This window comes from Colius striatus, chromosome 25 (genome assembly GCF_028858725.1).
Source record: "Colius striatus isolate bColStr4 chromosome 25, bColStr4.1.hap1, whole genome shotgun sequence".
NCBI lineage: Eukaryota > Metazoa > Chordata > Aves > Coliiformes > Coliidae > Colius > Colius striatus.
The window spans coordinates 1,531,154-1,547,466 of record NC_084783.1 but is presented as its reverse complement, the minus strand read 5'-3'; the positions used below and the strand labels follow the sequence as shown (position 1 = coordinate 1,547,466).

Below are 16,313 nucleotides of genomic sequence, written 5' to 3'. Positions count from 1 at the left end.
TGCTGTGCCCTGGCCTCTGCGTTGTCCCACGTGGCCTGAGGGTGGGCTGAGGGTCAGGGTTGGGGTGATGTCCTGCAGCCATCAGCTCCCCAGACATCACAGCTTCAGCTGCTTTTAATGCCATGAGGAAAGGAGTGAGCTCTGGCTGTTGTCTAAGTGATGTATCTCTGGTGCTCCCCAGACATCAACGAGTGTGAAGAGGAGCCCAACATCTGCCTGTTTGGGACGTGCACCAACACCCCTGGCAGCTTCCAGTGCGTGTGTCCTCCAGGCTTTGTGCTGTCTGACAACGGCCGAAGGTGCTTTGGTGAGTGCAGCAAATGAGGGTGAGGAAGGGAGCAGAAGCATCCTGGATGTCTGCAATGACCTGAGCACTTGCCCATCCTACAGATACTCGCCAGAGCTTCTGCTTCACTCGCTTTGACAACGGGAAGTGCTCAGTCCCCAAGGCCTTCAACACCACCAAAGCTCGCTGTTGCTGCAGCAAGATGCCAGGAGAAGGCTGGGGAGATCCCTGTGAGCTGTGCCCACAGGAAGGGAATGGTAGGTGATGCTGGGACCCAGCTCCATGGGAGACATGACTGTGTGTGTGTCTCTGATGTGTGTGGAGTGTGCAGGTCAGGCAAGACAAGCAGCAGTGCCAGTCATCCATCCTCCAGCTGGAGAGCACTGCCTTGAAACCCAGCAGCCCTTACTGGACTGCAATACTCCCTGGGTCTCCAGCAACCACAGGCAGCCTTAGTTCTGTTTTGGATCTGCTCCCAGATCCCTGCAAGGCTTTAGATAAAGAAAAACATCTCAGTGCCTCCAGAGCCAAGGCAAACATGGGTTGTTCTCCAGCCAGCCAGGGCTTTGTGAGCAGTGAGCTGTCAAGCTCTCAGTCATGCTCTGGAAGCCTCTAAACCACCTTTCATCTGGGACTAAAAGTCCTTGTAAACTTCTCTCATTGCTCTCCTTTCTTCCAGTTGCTTTCCAGGAGCTGTGTCCATATGGCCATGGAGCCATCCCAGGCCCAGGTGACACTCGAGAAGGTAAGGTTTGGTCTAGGGATGAGAAGTGGAGCTGGCCTAGAAGCAACCAAACTTCAGCTACCTGGAGAGTGTCAGTGGCAGGAGAGGAGGGACTGGGTGTCCTCCCAGGCTCAAGGCCTCTGACTGCTCTGCAGAGGTTGAGCCCCCATCTCTGGAGAGGGGAGTATCTGAGATTGAGAGGACAGGGTGATGTTTCTGGCTACATGCTCACCTGAGGTTTCTTTGCCTTGGTTGCCCTTGTAGATGTTAATGAGTGCTCAGAGAACCTGGGTGTGTGCATCAACGGGGCCTGCATCAACACCGACGGCTCCTTCCGCTGCGAGTGTCCCTTCGGCTACAACCTGGACTACACTGGAGTCAACTGTGTGGGTAAGAGCCTGTGTGGGAGCACCTGCTCCCTCCTGCTTTCATCCCCCTAACATCACAGGCTATAGAATCACAGGATCATTTGGGTTGGAGAAGCCCTTGAGCTGCTGCAGTCCCAGCTCTCCCCTCACCCTGCCCAGCCCAGCACTGACCCCTCAGCACCTCAGCTCCAGGGCTTTGGGATCCCTCCAGGGCTGGGCACTCCCCCAGCTCCCTGGGCAGCCTGGCACAGGGGCTGAGAACCCTCTCAGGGAAACAGTTGTGCCTCAGCTCCAGCCTCAACCTCCCCTGGGCCAACTGGAGCCACTCCTCCCCAAGCCTGCAGCATTGCCTGGGGTTGTTGTGGCCCAAAGCAACAGCTCTGAGCACGTGTGTAGCTGTGTGTGTGTGTGTGTAGAACGAAGGAACTTGCTGCTCCCCTACCCCTTTGCTTTTTACCCCTGTCTCCTGGCCTTGCTGGGCTTGTTTGAATGCTCTGGCTGCAAGAAGAGATCAGGCTGCACCTTTCCTTTCTGACTCATCCATCTAACGTGGTCCTGGATTCCTCCAGATACTGATGAGTGCTCCATTGGGAATCCCTGTGGGAACGGCACCTGCACCAACGTGGTGGGAGGCTTCGAGTGTGCCTGTGATGAGGGCTTTGAGCCAGGTCCCATGATGACATGTGAAGGTAATGCTGCTGTGGGGCAATCTCTACACCTGTAATCTCAACATCCCCCGTTGTATTCTGGGCCACGTGTGGGTCACTGCCTGGGTGAGCAGCAGCTCAGCTTCCAATGGACAGTGCAGAAAGGCTGTCTAGGGCTCATCCCCACATGAGTGTGGACATCAGCACTGGTCCCCTTCAGCTTCCTCTGAGGCTGGAGCCCAGGAGGGCCTCTGGAGACTTGCCTAAATGCAAGAGCTGCCTCACCAAGGAGCCAGCCCCCTGTCCCCATCCAAGGAGACACCGAGTGCCTGTCCCTCTGAACTGGAGACCATGACAAAAGCCTTGCTTGGACAAAGTCCTCAAGGGATGAATGCATGGGAAGGGGGGAAATCTGTCCTGGGGAAGGTTCACCACCATCACTACCCAGCTGACTCTGCTGAGAGCACAGTCAAGCCCTCTCCTCTCTCCTACCTCCCAGATATCAACGAGTGTGCTCTCAATCCCCTGCTCTGTGCCTTCCGCTGCATCAACACCTTTGGCTCCTACGAGTGCACCTGCCCCTCTGGATATGCCCTGAGAGAGGACAGAAGAATGTGCAGAGGTAAAATCCCCTCTGTACCCATCAGGGGAGCTCCCACCCTCTCCCCATCCCCCTGCACTTAGCTGCTGTACACAGACAAGGCAGGACTGAGCTGGCATTTCAGGGTTTGTGCTCATTCTCACCTACCTTGGTGTCCATGCTGTGTGCCAAGGCAGTGGGGCTGGTGGAGCAGTGCAGGTGGGAGCAGTGCAGGTGGGAGCACTCAGCTCTTAGTTGCCCCTCAGGGTGCTGCAAAGCTGGCAGGTGGAACATGATCTCACTAGGTTCTCTCTTGCAGACCTGGATGAGTGTGCAGAGGGGCTGCACGACTGTGAGTCTCGAGGGATGCTGTGCAAGAATCTCATTGGCACCTTCATGTGCATCTGCCCACCAGGAATGCAACGCAGGCCCGATGGAGAGGGCTGCACAGGTACCAAGGACCAGGCTGGGAGGGGTTCCCAGTGGGGCTGGAGACCATGGCATTGGCCATGTAGCTCTATTTCATGTCCTTCTGTCAAGCAGCCCCTTGCCAGAGTTTCCCATGTGTCACAACTTCTGTGTGTCCTACTAGAAGCCCCCACACATGTAAAATCTCTGTCTCTGGCCCCATGGGTCTACACAGTTCCATCACAGGATGACTCAGCATTATGCTATGGTTCCCTTCAGTTGTGTCTCATAAAATCACAGGATCATTTGGGTTGTTAAAGCCCTTGGAGCTGCTGCAGTCCCAGCCCTCCCCTCACCCTGCCCAGCCCAGCACTGACCCACAGCCCTCAGCACCTCAGCTCCAGGGCTTTGGGATCCCTCCAGGGCTGGGCACTGCCCCAGCTCCCTGGGCAGCCTGGCACAGGGGCTGACACCCCTCTCAGGGAAACAGTTCTGCCTCAGCTCCAATCTCAACCTCCTCTGGGGCAACTCCAGCCTGGTTCCTCTTGTCCTATCGCTCATTACTTGAGACAAGAGACTGACCCCCACCTCACTGCAGCCTCCTGTCAGCCCAGACCTGCCCTGCAGTGGTCCCAGCAGGAATTCAGAGCAAGCCCAGCTCACTCCTAGCCCAACCTTTAACCACTTGCAGGTGGAGAAGTGCAAACCAGGGAAGCTGAGCACTCAGCCCCACTGCTCTGGGAGAGTCCCAGAGTGTTTCTCAGCTGCCTAAAGATGTGGAAATGATCCTCTGGAGCTATGTGAGAGTGCTGAGTGTGGGGAAAGCTGAAACTTTGTGCTTCCTTCCTTCCTAGATGAGAACGAGTGTCGCACCAAACCCGGCATCTGCCCCAACGGCCGCTGCGTCAACACGGTGGGAAGTTACCGCTGCGACTGCAACGAAGGCTTTGAAGTCAGCCCCTCTGGCACAGAGTGCATTGGTAACTCCCCAGTCCTGGTGGAGCACACCCTCTCTTTAGTAGCTGATGATGCTTTCCAGATGCTTCATGGGCTCTGAGCAGAAAGAGGCGTCACCTTTCCTTTTAGCGTTATCCAAAGCAAACTCCCCTCCGTGCTGGGGCTGGCACAGGCAGGACCAGGCTGCTGGGTGTTATCCCTGATGCTGACACTGCCTCAGAGCTTGACTCTGTGTCCCCAATCTCTCTCTCTCTCTCTCTGGCCAGACACACGCCAAGGATTCTGCTTCACTGAAGTGCTGCAAACCATGTGCCAGATGTCCTCCACCAACCGCAACCTGGTCACCAAGTCCGAGTGCTGCTGCAACAGCGGGCGCAGCTGGGGCCCTCAGTGCGAGCTCTGCCCCCTGCCTGGCACTGCCCACTACAAGAAAATGTGTCCTCATGGGCCAGGCTACTCCACTGATGGCAGAGGTGAGCTGAAGCCCAAATCGCCTTCGGTGCAGAGGGGAGAAAGCAGAGATGCAGAGGAGGGAGAATTCATGGGATCCCAGACTGGGGGTGGGTGGAAGGGCCCTCTGTAGATCATTCAAGTCCAATTCTCTGCTCCAGCAGGTTCCCCTGGCTCAGGGGGCACAGGAACGTGTCCAGGTGGGGTTGGGAACCTCCTGAGAAGGAGCCTCCACACCCTCCCTGGGCAGCCTGGGCCAGGGCTCCCTCACCTCAGCACCAAAGGACTTGCTCCTCCTGTGCCAGGGGCACTGCCTGTGTGCCAGCCTGTGCCCCTTACCCCTTGTCCTGCCACTGGCCACCACACACCAAACACTGGCCCCATCCTCCTGACACCCACCTTTGAGATACTTCTAAATCTTGATGAGGTCTCCCCTCAGCCTTCTCTTCTCCAGGTCCATGGGGAAGGTGGGGACAAGGGGCAGCATTGGCACTAACAGATCCTTCCTTCCTTCCCTGCTGCAGACATTGATGAGTGCAAAGTGCTGCCCAACCTCTGCAAGAACGGGCAGTGCATCAACAGCATCGGCTCCTTCCGCTGCCACTGCAGGCTGGGCTACACTGCAGACATCACGGGCACAGCCTGCGTGGGTGAGTCTGGAGAAGGAAACCCACGTCTCTGGACAGTCCTTGGCACACTTGCACCCCTACTTTTCAGGTCTTGTAACCCCCACCTGGGACCTGCTCTCACCTCTGGCTGCAGTCCCCTGTGTATCTGTAGCAGGGCTCTGGGCACTGCCCTGATGCATCATCAAAGCCATCACTCCAAGTTTTCTTACTCCTTAAAATTGAGGCTCCTTGTCTTCTCCTTCTGTCCCCAGGAGTCCCAGGGACTGGTAGGGAATGTGGGTCAGAGATGAAAGGCTATGAGCAGCCAAGCCTTTTGTTGGCAGGGCAGCTGCTTCTAGCCAGCCTGAGAGGCACAATGTGAATCCAGATGTTGACCTGGAATCACAGCTGCCTGCTCCACATCTGGAGAAGTACTGAAGGAGCTGAGAATGTGCAGTCCTTCCAGCATTGAGATGGTGCTCAGGGCTATACCAGCAGCTGTGTGTCCTGCACAGGGAGTGGCAAAGAGTCCTTGGCTGCCAGAAACCAAGTTGTGTGTCTGTGAATAGAGCAGATATGACCTTGAGCACCAGGACAGGATTCCTCACTAAACATCCTTGCCCTTGCTCCAGCTCTGTGCCCTCCAGCCTGTCTCAAAGGTCTGGGCTTTGTCAGAGCCATGGCTGCTACTCCCTGCTGAGCAGAGCTGGCAAAGCTCCAGAAGTACAGGGCTGGCTCCATCCCTGATGTTCCCAGTACTCAGGAGGAGCATCTACCCATGTCTTCATCTAGAACAGGTCTGGGAAGGACCCAGCTGGTCACACAACATCCCATGTCTGAGCAGGGAGCTGATCCAGCTCTTTTCCTGCAGGAGATCTCCTAGATTTGTTGTGCTGGCTCAAACTGAGCTGCTCTCTCAGAGCCTTTGTCTTTCTCACCTGCTTCCTGGGGAGTGGAAAAGATTCATTTATCCAGGCCAAAGAGTGCCAGGATCCAGTGGCCACTTAGTTTATGTGAGGCCATGAAACCTGGGATCAGGTTGTATTCAGGAGCCTCTTGGTAGACTGAATGGTCCAAGGGGTGATGGGGACCCAGTTCCACAAGCTGATGTGTCTTGTCTCTCTAGATCTGGATGAGTGTAACCAGTCCCCTAAGCCATGTAACTTCATCTGCAAGAACACAGAAGGCAGCTACCAGTGCTCCTGCCCCAGAGGGTACATTCTGCAAGAAGATGGGAAGATCTGCAAAGGTATTTACCCAGGAGAAGGCAGCAGAGACTTTGTCCCACCTCTGGCTGCACGAGGGGTGGCAAGAGCAGTCAGGTCCTTCTGTTCAGCCACAGGACAGGGCCTGACATGGAAGAAGTTGCCATGCTGGACCCTCATGGGCTGATGCATTAGGGTTTCATCCTTCCACAGACACTCTAGACCTGTCCCATCAGGAAGAAAAAATGCTGCTTGCCCATATCCCAAGTTGTGCTGAGCTCCAGGGACCTTGGACCTGTGTGGGCTGCCTGTGTGGGGCTTGGACCTCCTACAAGTGGGCTGCCAAGTCAGTCACTGTCAGGCTCCTCTGGGTGCTGGCAGCTGGAGGCTTTGCCCACCTCTCCCAGTGCTGCTCTGTCAGGCTGCCAGGAGGGTGGTTTAGGAAACTGGGAGAGCCTGAGGCTTCTGGGTTACAGGAGAGGCAGAGAAAAACCTCTGCATCTTCCAAATGTGCCTCTCTGTGATCAGCAGCTGAGGTGAGGAGAGGTTCCCTGGGCTTGTTATTCTCCTGTAAGAATCTGGCAGACTCACAGAAGGTGTGTTGTGCCTGAGGCTGGTCCCTGTCAGGTCCTGGTCTGCTCAGGACCATGGTGTATCAGTATGGACATGCACAGGCTCAGATCACAAAGATGAGACAGCTCAGGAAGACAAAGGGTGACACATGTTCTTGTGCTTGTTGCTTTAGACTTGGATGAATGTTCCACCAAGCAGCACAACTGCCAGTTCCTCTGTGTCAACATTATTGGAGGATTCAATTGCAAATGCCCCCCAGGCTTCACTCAGCACCACTCATCCTGCATCGGTGAGTAGAGGCTGCTCTGCTGTACAGCACCAGCAAGATCTCCAGGGGTTAGCTCTAAGCCCAGGGGAATCTTTCCAACCTCCCAGCTCTGGCTCTAGAGCTCTGCCCTGCTTTTGTGCATCTGAGTCATCTGTCTGCTGCTCAGCCTGGGCTGAGCAACAAGATGCAAAAGTGTCAACCTCATCCCTGGGGGTGGACTTACAAGTGATGTTTTGCAGACAATAACGAGTGCACAGCTCAGCCCTCTCTGTGTGGAGCCAAAGGACAGTGTCTGAACACACCAGGCAGCTACAACTGTGAGTGCCAGAAAGGATTCTCCCTGGACAGCACTGGTGTCAACTGTGAAGGTGGGTCTGTGTGTGGGGGGCTGTGACAGACACAGGTTCCATGTGGAAGAGTTCCTAGTTCAGTCACAGCCTCTAAGGCAGCCAAGAAAGGGGAATTATTTACTGTGGGGCACTAGAAACCCACACAGAAATCTCTGGTGCAAAGTAGAGCTCAGTGCCTGACTTGCCTGGACAAACACTGGCTCTTGCACAAGCAGATGAAAGTCTCAGTGCTGGGAAAGGGGTGGTCTGGGTCTCATCAATGGGGAGCCAAACCCCACTGTGTGCTTTGCTGAGGAAAAGCCTGTGTTCAGCACAGGCAGCCTGAAGCAGGTCTGGGAATGGTCCAGGCCAGACCTTAAATCAAAAAACATCTAAGCAGGGGCTGCAAGGGGCTGCAAGTGGGCCTTGGGGCTGAGGCTGTTACTCAATCCCAAGCTGTAAAGCCATAACTGGACAGAAGAACCACCCACCCACATGAGCACCCTCAGGGCTGCTGGCTGCCAGGCAATGGGCCATGTGCAGATGGTCCCTGTGCACCCAGTGCTACCCACAAGACAAGAGAGCAGTTGCCTCAGCCCTGCTCTGTGTTCTGTTGCTGCAGATGTGGATGAGTGTGATGGGAACCATCGGTGCCAACACGGCTGCCAGAACGTGCTGGGGGGCTACCGCTGCGGCTGCCCACAGGGCTACGTGCAGCACTACCAGTGGAACCAGTGTGTGGGTGAGTGTGGAACGGGGGCTCTGGCATCCTGGAGCTGTGGGGATGGGGGACAGGGGACAGCTGAGCCCTGAGTTTCCTCTCCAGCCACCCCTAGCCCTGTCTGACACTGCTAAACTCAGCACTGCCCTGCTCCAGAGACAGGCTGTGCCTGCACAGAGGATGCCCCTGCCATGCCCTGCACTGCCCCAGGTTCTGTCTGCACCAGGAAACTGCTCTGCAGAGCCCTGAGCTCCCAGAGCTCCTGATGCCAGCAGCTCCCTGCATTGCAGGAGGATTAATAAAACAAGCCCAGGCAGTCCTTCAGGGCCCTGCATGGGCTGAGGTGTCAGAGGCAGGAGAAGGGAGCCTGCTGCCAGCTCAGCAGCGACCACGGGCAGATTCCCTGGGCCAGGCAGGCTGGGGAGCAGCAGCAGCACATGAGCTCCCTTGCACTAAGTTCCTGCCTCTCTGGGTTGTCTTTGGGTGCAGATGAAAACGAGTGCTCCAGCCCCTCTGCCTGTGGCTCTGCCTCCTGCTACAACACTCTGGGGAGCTTCAAGTGCGTCTGCCCGTCCGGCTTCGACTTTGACCAAGCCTTTGGTGGGTGCCAGGATGTGGATGAATGCTCAGCAGGAGGCAGCCCCTGCAGCTATGGCTGCTCCAACACAGATGGGGGATATCTCTGTGGCTGTCCTGGAGGCTACTTCAGAGCAGGACAAGGGTAAGGGAGCAGGCAGCAGGAAGGTGCCTGGATATTGCAGGCTGCCAAGTGCATGGTTGTCCCTCCCCAGGTGTGTTCTGTTGCCACACTTGTGCTCTCTGCCCACCAAGATGGAAGAGAGTCCCAGGAGACTGTAAGGGCTCATTCCCACATGAGTCCTCAGCTTCTCCATGCTGGAGTGTTCCTCACCCATCACAAGATCTCCATGCTAAAGTGCATCTCCCATTTCACTCATCCCTGCCACTGTAGCTGCTTCTCTAGGCCCATTTAGTCCAGAGTGAAGAGACTTTAAACCCACTGGCCACATCTAAACAAGAAGTGGCCTGATGTCTCTCAGGCATGTCCTGGCTATGAGCTGTTCTGTCCAAGCCATTTCTTCTGCCCAGACATGACCCTTCATGTTATTTTCTGGTGCCACACGGAGAGTCTGTGAGGGCAATGGGAACATTTCCTCCTTGAAGCATGAATCTGAGCTGGGTCTCTGTGCTCTTCTGCCACCAGACACTGTATTTCTGGCTTGGGTTTTGGGAAAGGTTCCTACCTTCCTGCTCCCCAAGAAGAGGATGAAGACAACCTGCTCTCCCCTGATACCTGCTATGAGTGCAAGATAAATGGCTACCCCAAGAGGGGTCGGCAGCGACGCAGCGTCAACGGCACTGAGAAGCACCAGGTAAGGAATCCACAGCATCCTGGGTGGGATGGAGCCAGGCAAGAGCAGGGGCACTTGGGGGAGAACTGCCTGGAGTGGATCCCATGCAGTGTGCCCATTCCTGTGGGCTTGCCTCAGCCCAGACAGAAGCAGCAGCTCACCCTGTGCTGGGTGTTTGTGGATGCCAGTGAGTGCAGAAGCCCTGCAGGAATGGAAAGTCTTTCCCAATACATTAGAGGAGGTCAGGACAATTTGGCCATAAGTGTCTGGAGATACATGAAACCAAGAAGTAAAGCCCACAGGTTTCCTGGCAAGGGGAGCTGATGGGGTAGCAGTTCCCAGAGAGCCACAGAGGACTGTTAGCACTTACTGTCTGACTCCAGACTGGACTAGTCACTATAAACACAGGTTATTCCTTGGAGGGAAGTTCTCACCTCTGTCCAAGGCTGCCCCCAGGAAGGTCACAGGCCTGAGCAGGACAGACTGAACTGGAAGGACACTATGGGCCTTTCATGGGAAGAAAATGTCTGAAGTCATTGGTTGTTCCCCTTAAGGTGAGGGCAGTGAACTGGTTGGGTTAGAGGATGCTGAGAAACACTTGAAAGCAAGGAGCAGAGATGTCAGAGCCACTTCTGAGAGCTGCTTTTAGGCTGTGGGGCAGAACTCCTCTAAATGAAGCCCTTCTCCCCCTGGCCATGAGCTTCTGTCAGTGTGAGTAACGTGCCTGGTTCCTTTTGAAGGACCACGCTGTGAACTTGGCCAGCATGGATCTGGACGCTCCTCTGTCCATGATGCTGAACCTCTCAGACCTGGCTCACAAAGAACACATCCTGGAGCTCCTGCCAGCTGTGGAGCCTTTGGAGAACCGTGTGAGGTACCTCATCTCTCAAGGGAATGAAGAGGGTTACTTCAGAATCCATCAAAAGGAGGGGCTGAGCTTCCTGCACCTCGGCCGTAAGAAAATCCTGCCGGGCACCTACCTGCTGGAAATCGTCAGCGTGCCCCGTAAGAGGGAACTGCAGCACCTACAGGCCAAGAACCACCTCGACTACTTAGCAGGGGAGCTGGGCCAAGCACTGAGGATGAAGCTCCAGCTCCAGCTCTACTAAAGAATCTGTGAGATCCACCCACCCAACCGACAGCCCAGGTCCTTCGCCTCGCCATCCACCGCTGGAAACAAACGGCCTCTCCTGTCGCTGCACCCCCAGCCCTGCCACCCTCCCCCCTGCACTGCACAGCTCATGGCAAATGGCCCTCTGGGCTCAGCACGTGGCCAGCCAGGGATGTTCTTGCTTTCTGAGGTGGTTTTGAGTCAAAACCCAACCCAAGGCACGCTGCCAAAGGGCTCAAAAGCTTTGCCTTGTTAGCAGGGGCTCCCTCCCTCTGCTCAGCTCTTGCCTGTCTCCTCTCACTGAGATACTGGTTGTCTGAGCTGGCAAAGGGCAGTGCCATGGGGAAGCTTCCAGTCCTTCATGGGCACAGGCCTCACACCACCCCACAGCCCTGGAAAAGTGAGGGGTGGGCTGGGGGCAGCTTTGGAAGCAGCTCTGGCACGTGTCTGGTGTGGTATCAGTGCATTTCCCAACAGCTCTCCTTCCTCCTTTGCTTCTGCATTGTCCTGATGGTGCCACAGAAACCATCCCCTACCTACACTGGCTGGGCTTTGTCTATCCCTGTCCTCTCCACGTCCTCTGGTCTTTTCAGGGCTCCTCTGTCAAATGGAAAAGGTCACCTCTGAGTTGAAAGGGCAGTTCAGGTTGCTAACCTCACATCAGGGAGCAGCCAGGCTCCTGTGGGAACCAAAGGTTCTCACACCACAGCCTGCTGAGCACCTGCCTGCCTTCCAAAGATGGGAATTGGAAGGGCTTTTCCAGAGCTCCAGCAAGTCCAAGCCTTAAGGTATCTATAAATGAAGGAGGAGCTCTGAGGAAAGGCAAAGAATTGCATTATTGAATGTGCTTGGACAAAGTAAATGTCATAAGGCTGCTTTGAGTGCATTTGGATGCTTCCCAGGCCAGAGGGGAGCAGCAGGGCTTGGCAGGGGGGGGGTGTGTGTTTGTGTGTGTGTGTGTGGCTTTGCTGCAGGGAGACATTTCCTGGCCATCACCCATGGGAGCATTTGCAAAACCCTGTGAAAAAGCAATTTCCCACCAGCAGGAGCAAGATGGGGATGGGGGGAGGTGTGTGCAGCCTGGAACAGGCAGGGCCAGCCAGAGCTTCATGGTGCCAATGGGCCCCATCTGTGTGACTCCAGGCAGGAGCAGGGCTGAGAGGGGGCTGCACTCACAGCACACACACCTTGGGCAATGCAGGGTGATGAGATGGGCAGCCTCTGGTTAATGCAGACAGATGAAATGTGCTGAGAAGAGTCTGGAAAGACATGAATGAATTGAGTTGAGGGCTCCCTGCTGCCTCAAGTAGCCTGTCCAGACCCTTCTGTCCAGGTGAGCTTTTCTTCCTCCTTCCAGAGTGTTCTTCACACAGCTGCTCTCTGCAAACACACCATTTCCTAGCTGAGCATGATCCTGCCTTCCCTTCTGCATCAACCCTGTGCATCATCAGGGGAAAGAAAAGGTGCTACTTCACTCTGGTGCCACACAAGACTACCTTACCCACAGACCTAAGGTGCTTTGTTTGGCCTTCAGAAGCTGGTGCTGGTATTGAATGGTCCATGTCAGTGCACTGTATCCATCCACCCTGTCATATTTATGTATAACCACCAAAGTTCTGGTTGCTTCTTGTGAGGAGTGCATATTCCTGTAGCTTTTTTTTTGGGGGGGAGGGGGGTTGGGATTGGTTTTGGTGCTGGGGGAGGGTGATTTGGGGTTGGTTTGCTCTCTCCTGCTCTGTGTTTGTGTACTGTATTGGGGAGCTAAGGGGAAACTTGAAAGCTCTTGTGCAGAAATCCAGCTCCAGCCTCTGGATTGTGCAAGAGTCTCAGAGCTTGTGGCAGGATGGGTGGCCTCATGTGGGGCTGGGTTTTAATTATTGTCTGGATTTGGGGGGTTGGTGGTGGTTTTTTTTTAGGGGGGGGAATGTTAGTTTTGTTTTTCCAACAGGTGCTTTTTTTTAATGGTAAAGAACCAACAGCAAAACCTTTAAACTAAATGAGCTCAAGGAATCTGCTGCAAGCCCTGAGCAGAGCTGGGTTTGTGTGTGTGTGTGTGTGTGTGTGTGTGTGTGTGGAGCCAAGAGGCTCAGATGAACAAGCTCAAGGTTTCCTTCATCCCTCTCTCTGTGGTGTTTGTTGGTTTGGGGTGGTGTGGGGAGGGGTTTTTTTGGGTATTGCCATTTCTTGCTGGTTGGATTTTTACCTTAAGGGTGAGGGGAAGTGTTGAAAGCCAACTCCTGTGTCCCCTGGCCTGCACACACAGAGGTGGCTCTTGGGGAAGGTCCCTTTTGGTTTTTGTATCAAGGAGCAACAGCAACAATAAAATTATTTTGGGTTAAGTGGCTGTGTGTGTTTCTCCTGCTCTGGGCAGCATCACCCTGCTGCACATCTGCTGGGGAGACAAGGGAGGCTGGGTGGGAGTGGGGCAGGTCCTGTCCTGCCCCCAGCAGCGAGGGAGCCTGGGGTGGTTTCTTCTCTGTGCTCCTCAGGGATGTTGTTTCACTCACAGCCTGACCCAGCTGCAGCAGGAGGATGATGAGGGGAGGCAACACCTTTGCCTGTGGTGGCCAGTGACAGGACAAGGGGTGATGGGCACAGGCTGGAACAGGAAAAGTCCCACTTAGACACAAGGAGCAAGTCCTTTGGTGCTGAGGTGAGGGAGCCCTGGCCCAGGCTGCCCAGGGAGGGTGTGGAGGCTCCTTCTCAGGAGGTTTCCAACCCCACCTGTGCCCCCTGAGCCAGGGGAACCTGCTTGAGCAGCTCTGCAGGGCCCTTCCCACCCCCTCCATTCAGGGGTTCTGTGGAGGGCAGGTACAGGAGAGCAGAGGCAAAGCTACTGCTAGCACCCATCCTGCCCTGGTGCTGTGGCCAAGGAAGACTCTGCCCATGCTGTCATCACCCTCAGTTCCTGTGTCACCCACCTTTGAGCAGCAGCACACCTCTGGCTGCTGGCTGGTGGTGACACCAGAGCTCTGTGATGCTGGGCTGTGCAGGGTGTGCAGGGACACAGCCCAGACACTGTGCCCTGTACCCAGGGGCCAGGTTCCAGCTGAGTTCAGCTCAGCCCTTGAGTCCAGGCTGAGATTCTCGGTTTTAGCAAACTCTCCCTGGGCTCTGGCTGCAGAACCATGTGCCACAAGAGGGCAGACAGGGACACAGCATCCCTGCCAGCAACCAGAAGGGAGCTCAACAGCTTGGCCTTGCCAGGTGATGGGAGAGGAGGAGCAATGCTGGGAGCTGGGGGCAGGGAGTGGGGGGTCAATCACACGATGAAACCTGGACAAAAACGTCCTCCCATTGAGCTCAAACAGCTGGAAACTGATCCCTCCCCAAACAGATTCAGGGGCACAATGTGGTGGTGGTGATGCTCCTGCCCCCCATGGTACCCATCCCTATGGAGATGCTCCAGCTTGCCCTGGGAGATGTGGGGCTTGGCTCAGGGAGAGATGGAATAGCCCAGCCCTGCTTGGGGAGCAGCTGAGAGCCCTTGAAAAGCTTCCTGGGCTGCACCAAAGAGCAGAAGAAGAGCTGTGTGGGGTTAGCACAGTGCAGCTTTATTTCCATGGTTGGGGGAAGAAGTTTTTTTCCCCCACCATGGGCCCAAATTCCTTAGTACAAAGCTTCTTAGTGGCCCCACAGCCATAACCCACCATGGCTTCTGCTAGCCCTGGGGCTAGCTGCAGCACCCCTACTCACCAGGCATGGTTCCCACAGAGGGGCAGAAGAACAGCCATTGGGGGGGGGTTCCCCCTCTCACCTACTTACACAGCCCATGATGACCCAGATGCAGGATGGCCAGGGAAGGACCTGCCACCCCCAGCAACTCCCTGGCCACGGGGAAACCACCCAGGTCCTGCTTGAGCAGAGACTGGGATACCCCTGAGAGGCTGAGGAGCATCTCCCAAGTGCTGTGTGGGACTTTTTTGATCCCTGGTGGGATCCCAAGCAGGTCTGCAGGGAGCTGCAGGACTTGCACCTTGCTCAGCCCCTTCTCAGCAGCTGGGCAGGGACAGGTCACTGTGGTGTAAAGCAGAGAGCAGGCTGCAGGGCTGGATGCCAAACAGGAGGCTGCACATGGAGGTGTGGAGGGGGGAGGTCTCCATCTCCCCCTCTCTCATGGCAAGGGTGGCACTTGGGGCTGCCACACAGAGAGGAACAAAGCCAGCACTTGGGGCTGGTGCCTATAAACCCCCTGACAGACACAGCTCAGCTACAGACACACACACACACACACACAGCCACAGGCAGCACTCTCCAGAGGACACAGCCATGGGGGGCAGGAGGAGGTGGGGGGTGAAAGCTCTGGCCTGGCACCAAGCAGAAGCAGCCAGACCAGGAGCCCCATGGGCTGAGGGCAGGTCCTGCCATGCCCTGCCCCATCACCTCCTGCCCTGGGCTGCAGCGGCTGGGCAGCAGAGACCACGCAGAGCCAGCCCAGCCCTCCAAACACATCCCTCCAAGAGTCCCACAGGCTGCCAAGAGAACTGCAAAGTGCTTAGAAAAAGACAGAAACCCCTAGAAAAAAAAAGAACCCACCCAGGACAAGAGCTGGGATTGAGCTCCCTGCCCAGAGCATCGCTGCTGGCCAGGGGCAACAGCACAGAGGAAAGGGGAGGATGGGGCTGGGGCCAGCTGGGGTGGGAGGCACAAGGAGCAGCCAGGAGCAGCCCATCCCTGCTCTTTACACCAAGGCATAGTCAAACTGGCCCCTCTCCAAGCCTTCCTTGTGGTCAGTCCAGGAGGAGGCTGGCATGCGGCTGTAGGGGTCCAGCAGGATGCGGAAGCAGCGAACCATCAGCATCACCAAGAAGACCAGGAGGAAGATGACAAAGGCAAAGACTGTTTTCTGCTCAGCATCCATCCCTGCAGTGCCAGCTGGGTGCTCAACCAAGGAAGGGGAGAGTAGTTCATAATCCATGGTGGAAGCATCATTCATGGCAGAGGCAGAGGGGAGGTTGGTGGCGGCAGCTTCAGCCTCCCGCTGTGCCCAATGCACCCAGAGCACAGCTCACGCCATAGGCACAGCCACACCGAGCTTGGCATTCACTCCTGGGCAGGCCAAGAGCTCCTGGAGGGGGAAAAGAGAGGTGGTGAGGGAGGGAGGGATTGGCTACAGGCTACAGCAAGTCAGCTGAATAATCAGGGGGAGGGTTCACAAGTGCATCTCATTCATGTCATTACATCAAGGGTGGGTGTGAGGAGGCTGGAGCCAGGCTGTGCTCAGGGATGGCCAGTGACAGGACAAGGAGCAACAAGCTGGAACAGAAGAGGTTCCAAAGCAACACAAGGAAGAATTCCTTCCCTGCTGAGGTGAGGGAGCACTGGCAGGGGCTGCCCAGATGGGCTGTGGAGGCTCCTTCTCTGCAGACATCCCAGCCCATCTGGATGAGTCCCCATGTGCCCTGCTCTGGGTGGTGCTGCTCTGGCAGTGGCTGCACTGGATGAGCTTTCCAGGTCCCTCCCAACCCTTAAGATTGTGTGATTCTGTGCCTTTGGTCTTGCAGCAGGTCTGGAAAGGGCTGAGTCCTGATGGAGAAGGAAAGCACCTACCTCACTGCAGCTGCATGGGGCCAGCAGCATTGCTACTGCAGCAGGAGGAGAAGCTGCATCCAAACAGCCACATCACTGAGGAAAGGTCTCCAGGGTCCAGCTTTCTTGGGCTGGGGATGCAAAGCAGGAGGAAACAAAAAAGAGAGCAAAAGAGGTTC

At 55.9% G+C, this 16,313-nt stretch overlaps 2 protein-coding genes across 2 annotated transcripts in view; one reads left to right on the top strand and one right to left on the bottom strand.

Annotated features, from left to right (window-relative positions):
• The window catches only part of LOC104559128 (fibrillin-2-like), an 88,004-nt gene extending 77,401 nt beyond the window's left edge, over nucleotides 1-10,603 (top strand). The window contains exons 48-64 of the mRNA XM_062014843.1: nucleotides 182-307; nucleotides 391-543; nucleotides 966-1,031; nucleotides 1,275-1,400; nucleotides 1,948-2,067; nucleotides 2,525-2,647; nucleotides 2,925-3,056; nucleotides 3,868-3,993; nucleotides 4,237-4,443; nucleotides 4,945-5,070; nucleotides 6,155-6,277; nucleotides 6,979-7,095; nucleotides 7,314-7,442; nucleotides 8,026-8,145; nucleotides 8,614-8,845; nucleotides 9,347-9,515; nucleotides 10,235-10,603. Of these exons, the coding sequence (XP_061870827.1) occupies nucleotides 182-307; nucleotides 391-543; nucleotides 966-1,031; nucleotides 1,275-1,400; nucleotides 1,948-2,067; nucleotides 2,525-2,647; nucleotides 2,925-3,056; nucleotides 3,868-3,993; nucleotides 4,237-4,443; nucleotides 4,945-5,070; nucleotides 6,155-6,277; nucleotides 6,979-7,095; nucleotides 7,314-7,442; nucleotides 8,026-8,145; nucleotides 8,614-8,845; nucleotides 9,347-9,515; nucleotides 10,235-10,603 (2,564 nt within the window). The remainder of the gene's footprint in view (nucleotides 1-181; nucleotides 308-390; nucleotides 544-965; nucleotides 1,032-1,274; nucleotides 1,401-1,947; nucleotides 2,068-2,524; nucleotides 2,648-2,924; nucleotides 3,057-3,867; nucleotides 3,994-4,236; nucleotides 4,444-4,944; nucleotides 5,071-6,154; nucleotides 6,278-6,978; nucleotides 7,096-7,313; nucleotides 7,443-8,025; nucleotides 8,146-8,613; nucleotides 8,846-9,346; nucleotides 9,516-10,234) is intronic.
• A 4,448-nt stretch (nucleotides 10,604-15,051) lies between these two features.
• CTXN1 (cortexin 1) lies at nucleotides 15,052-15,594 on the bottom strand. Its single transcript, XM_010203966.2, has one exon. It carries the CDS (start codon nucleotides 15,539-15,541, stop codon nucleotides 15,287-15,289), a length of 255 nt encoding a protein of 84 aa, XP_010202268.1. The 5' UTR covers nucleotides 15,542-15,594; the 3' UTR covers nucleotides 15,052-15,286.
• Nucleotides 15,595-16,313: the final 719 nt, after the last annotated feature.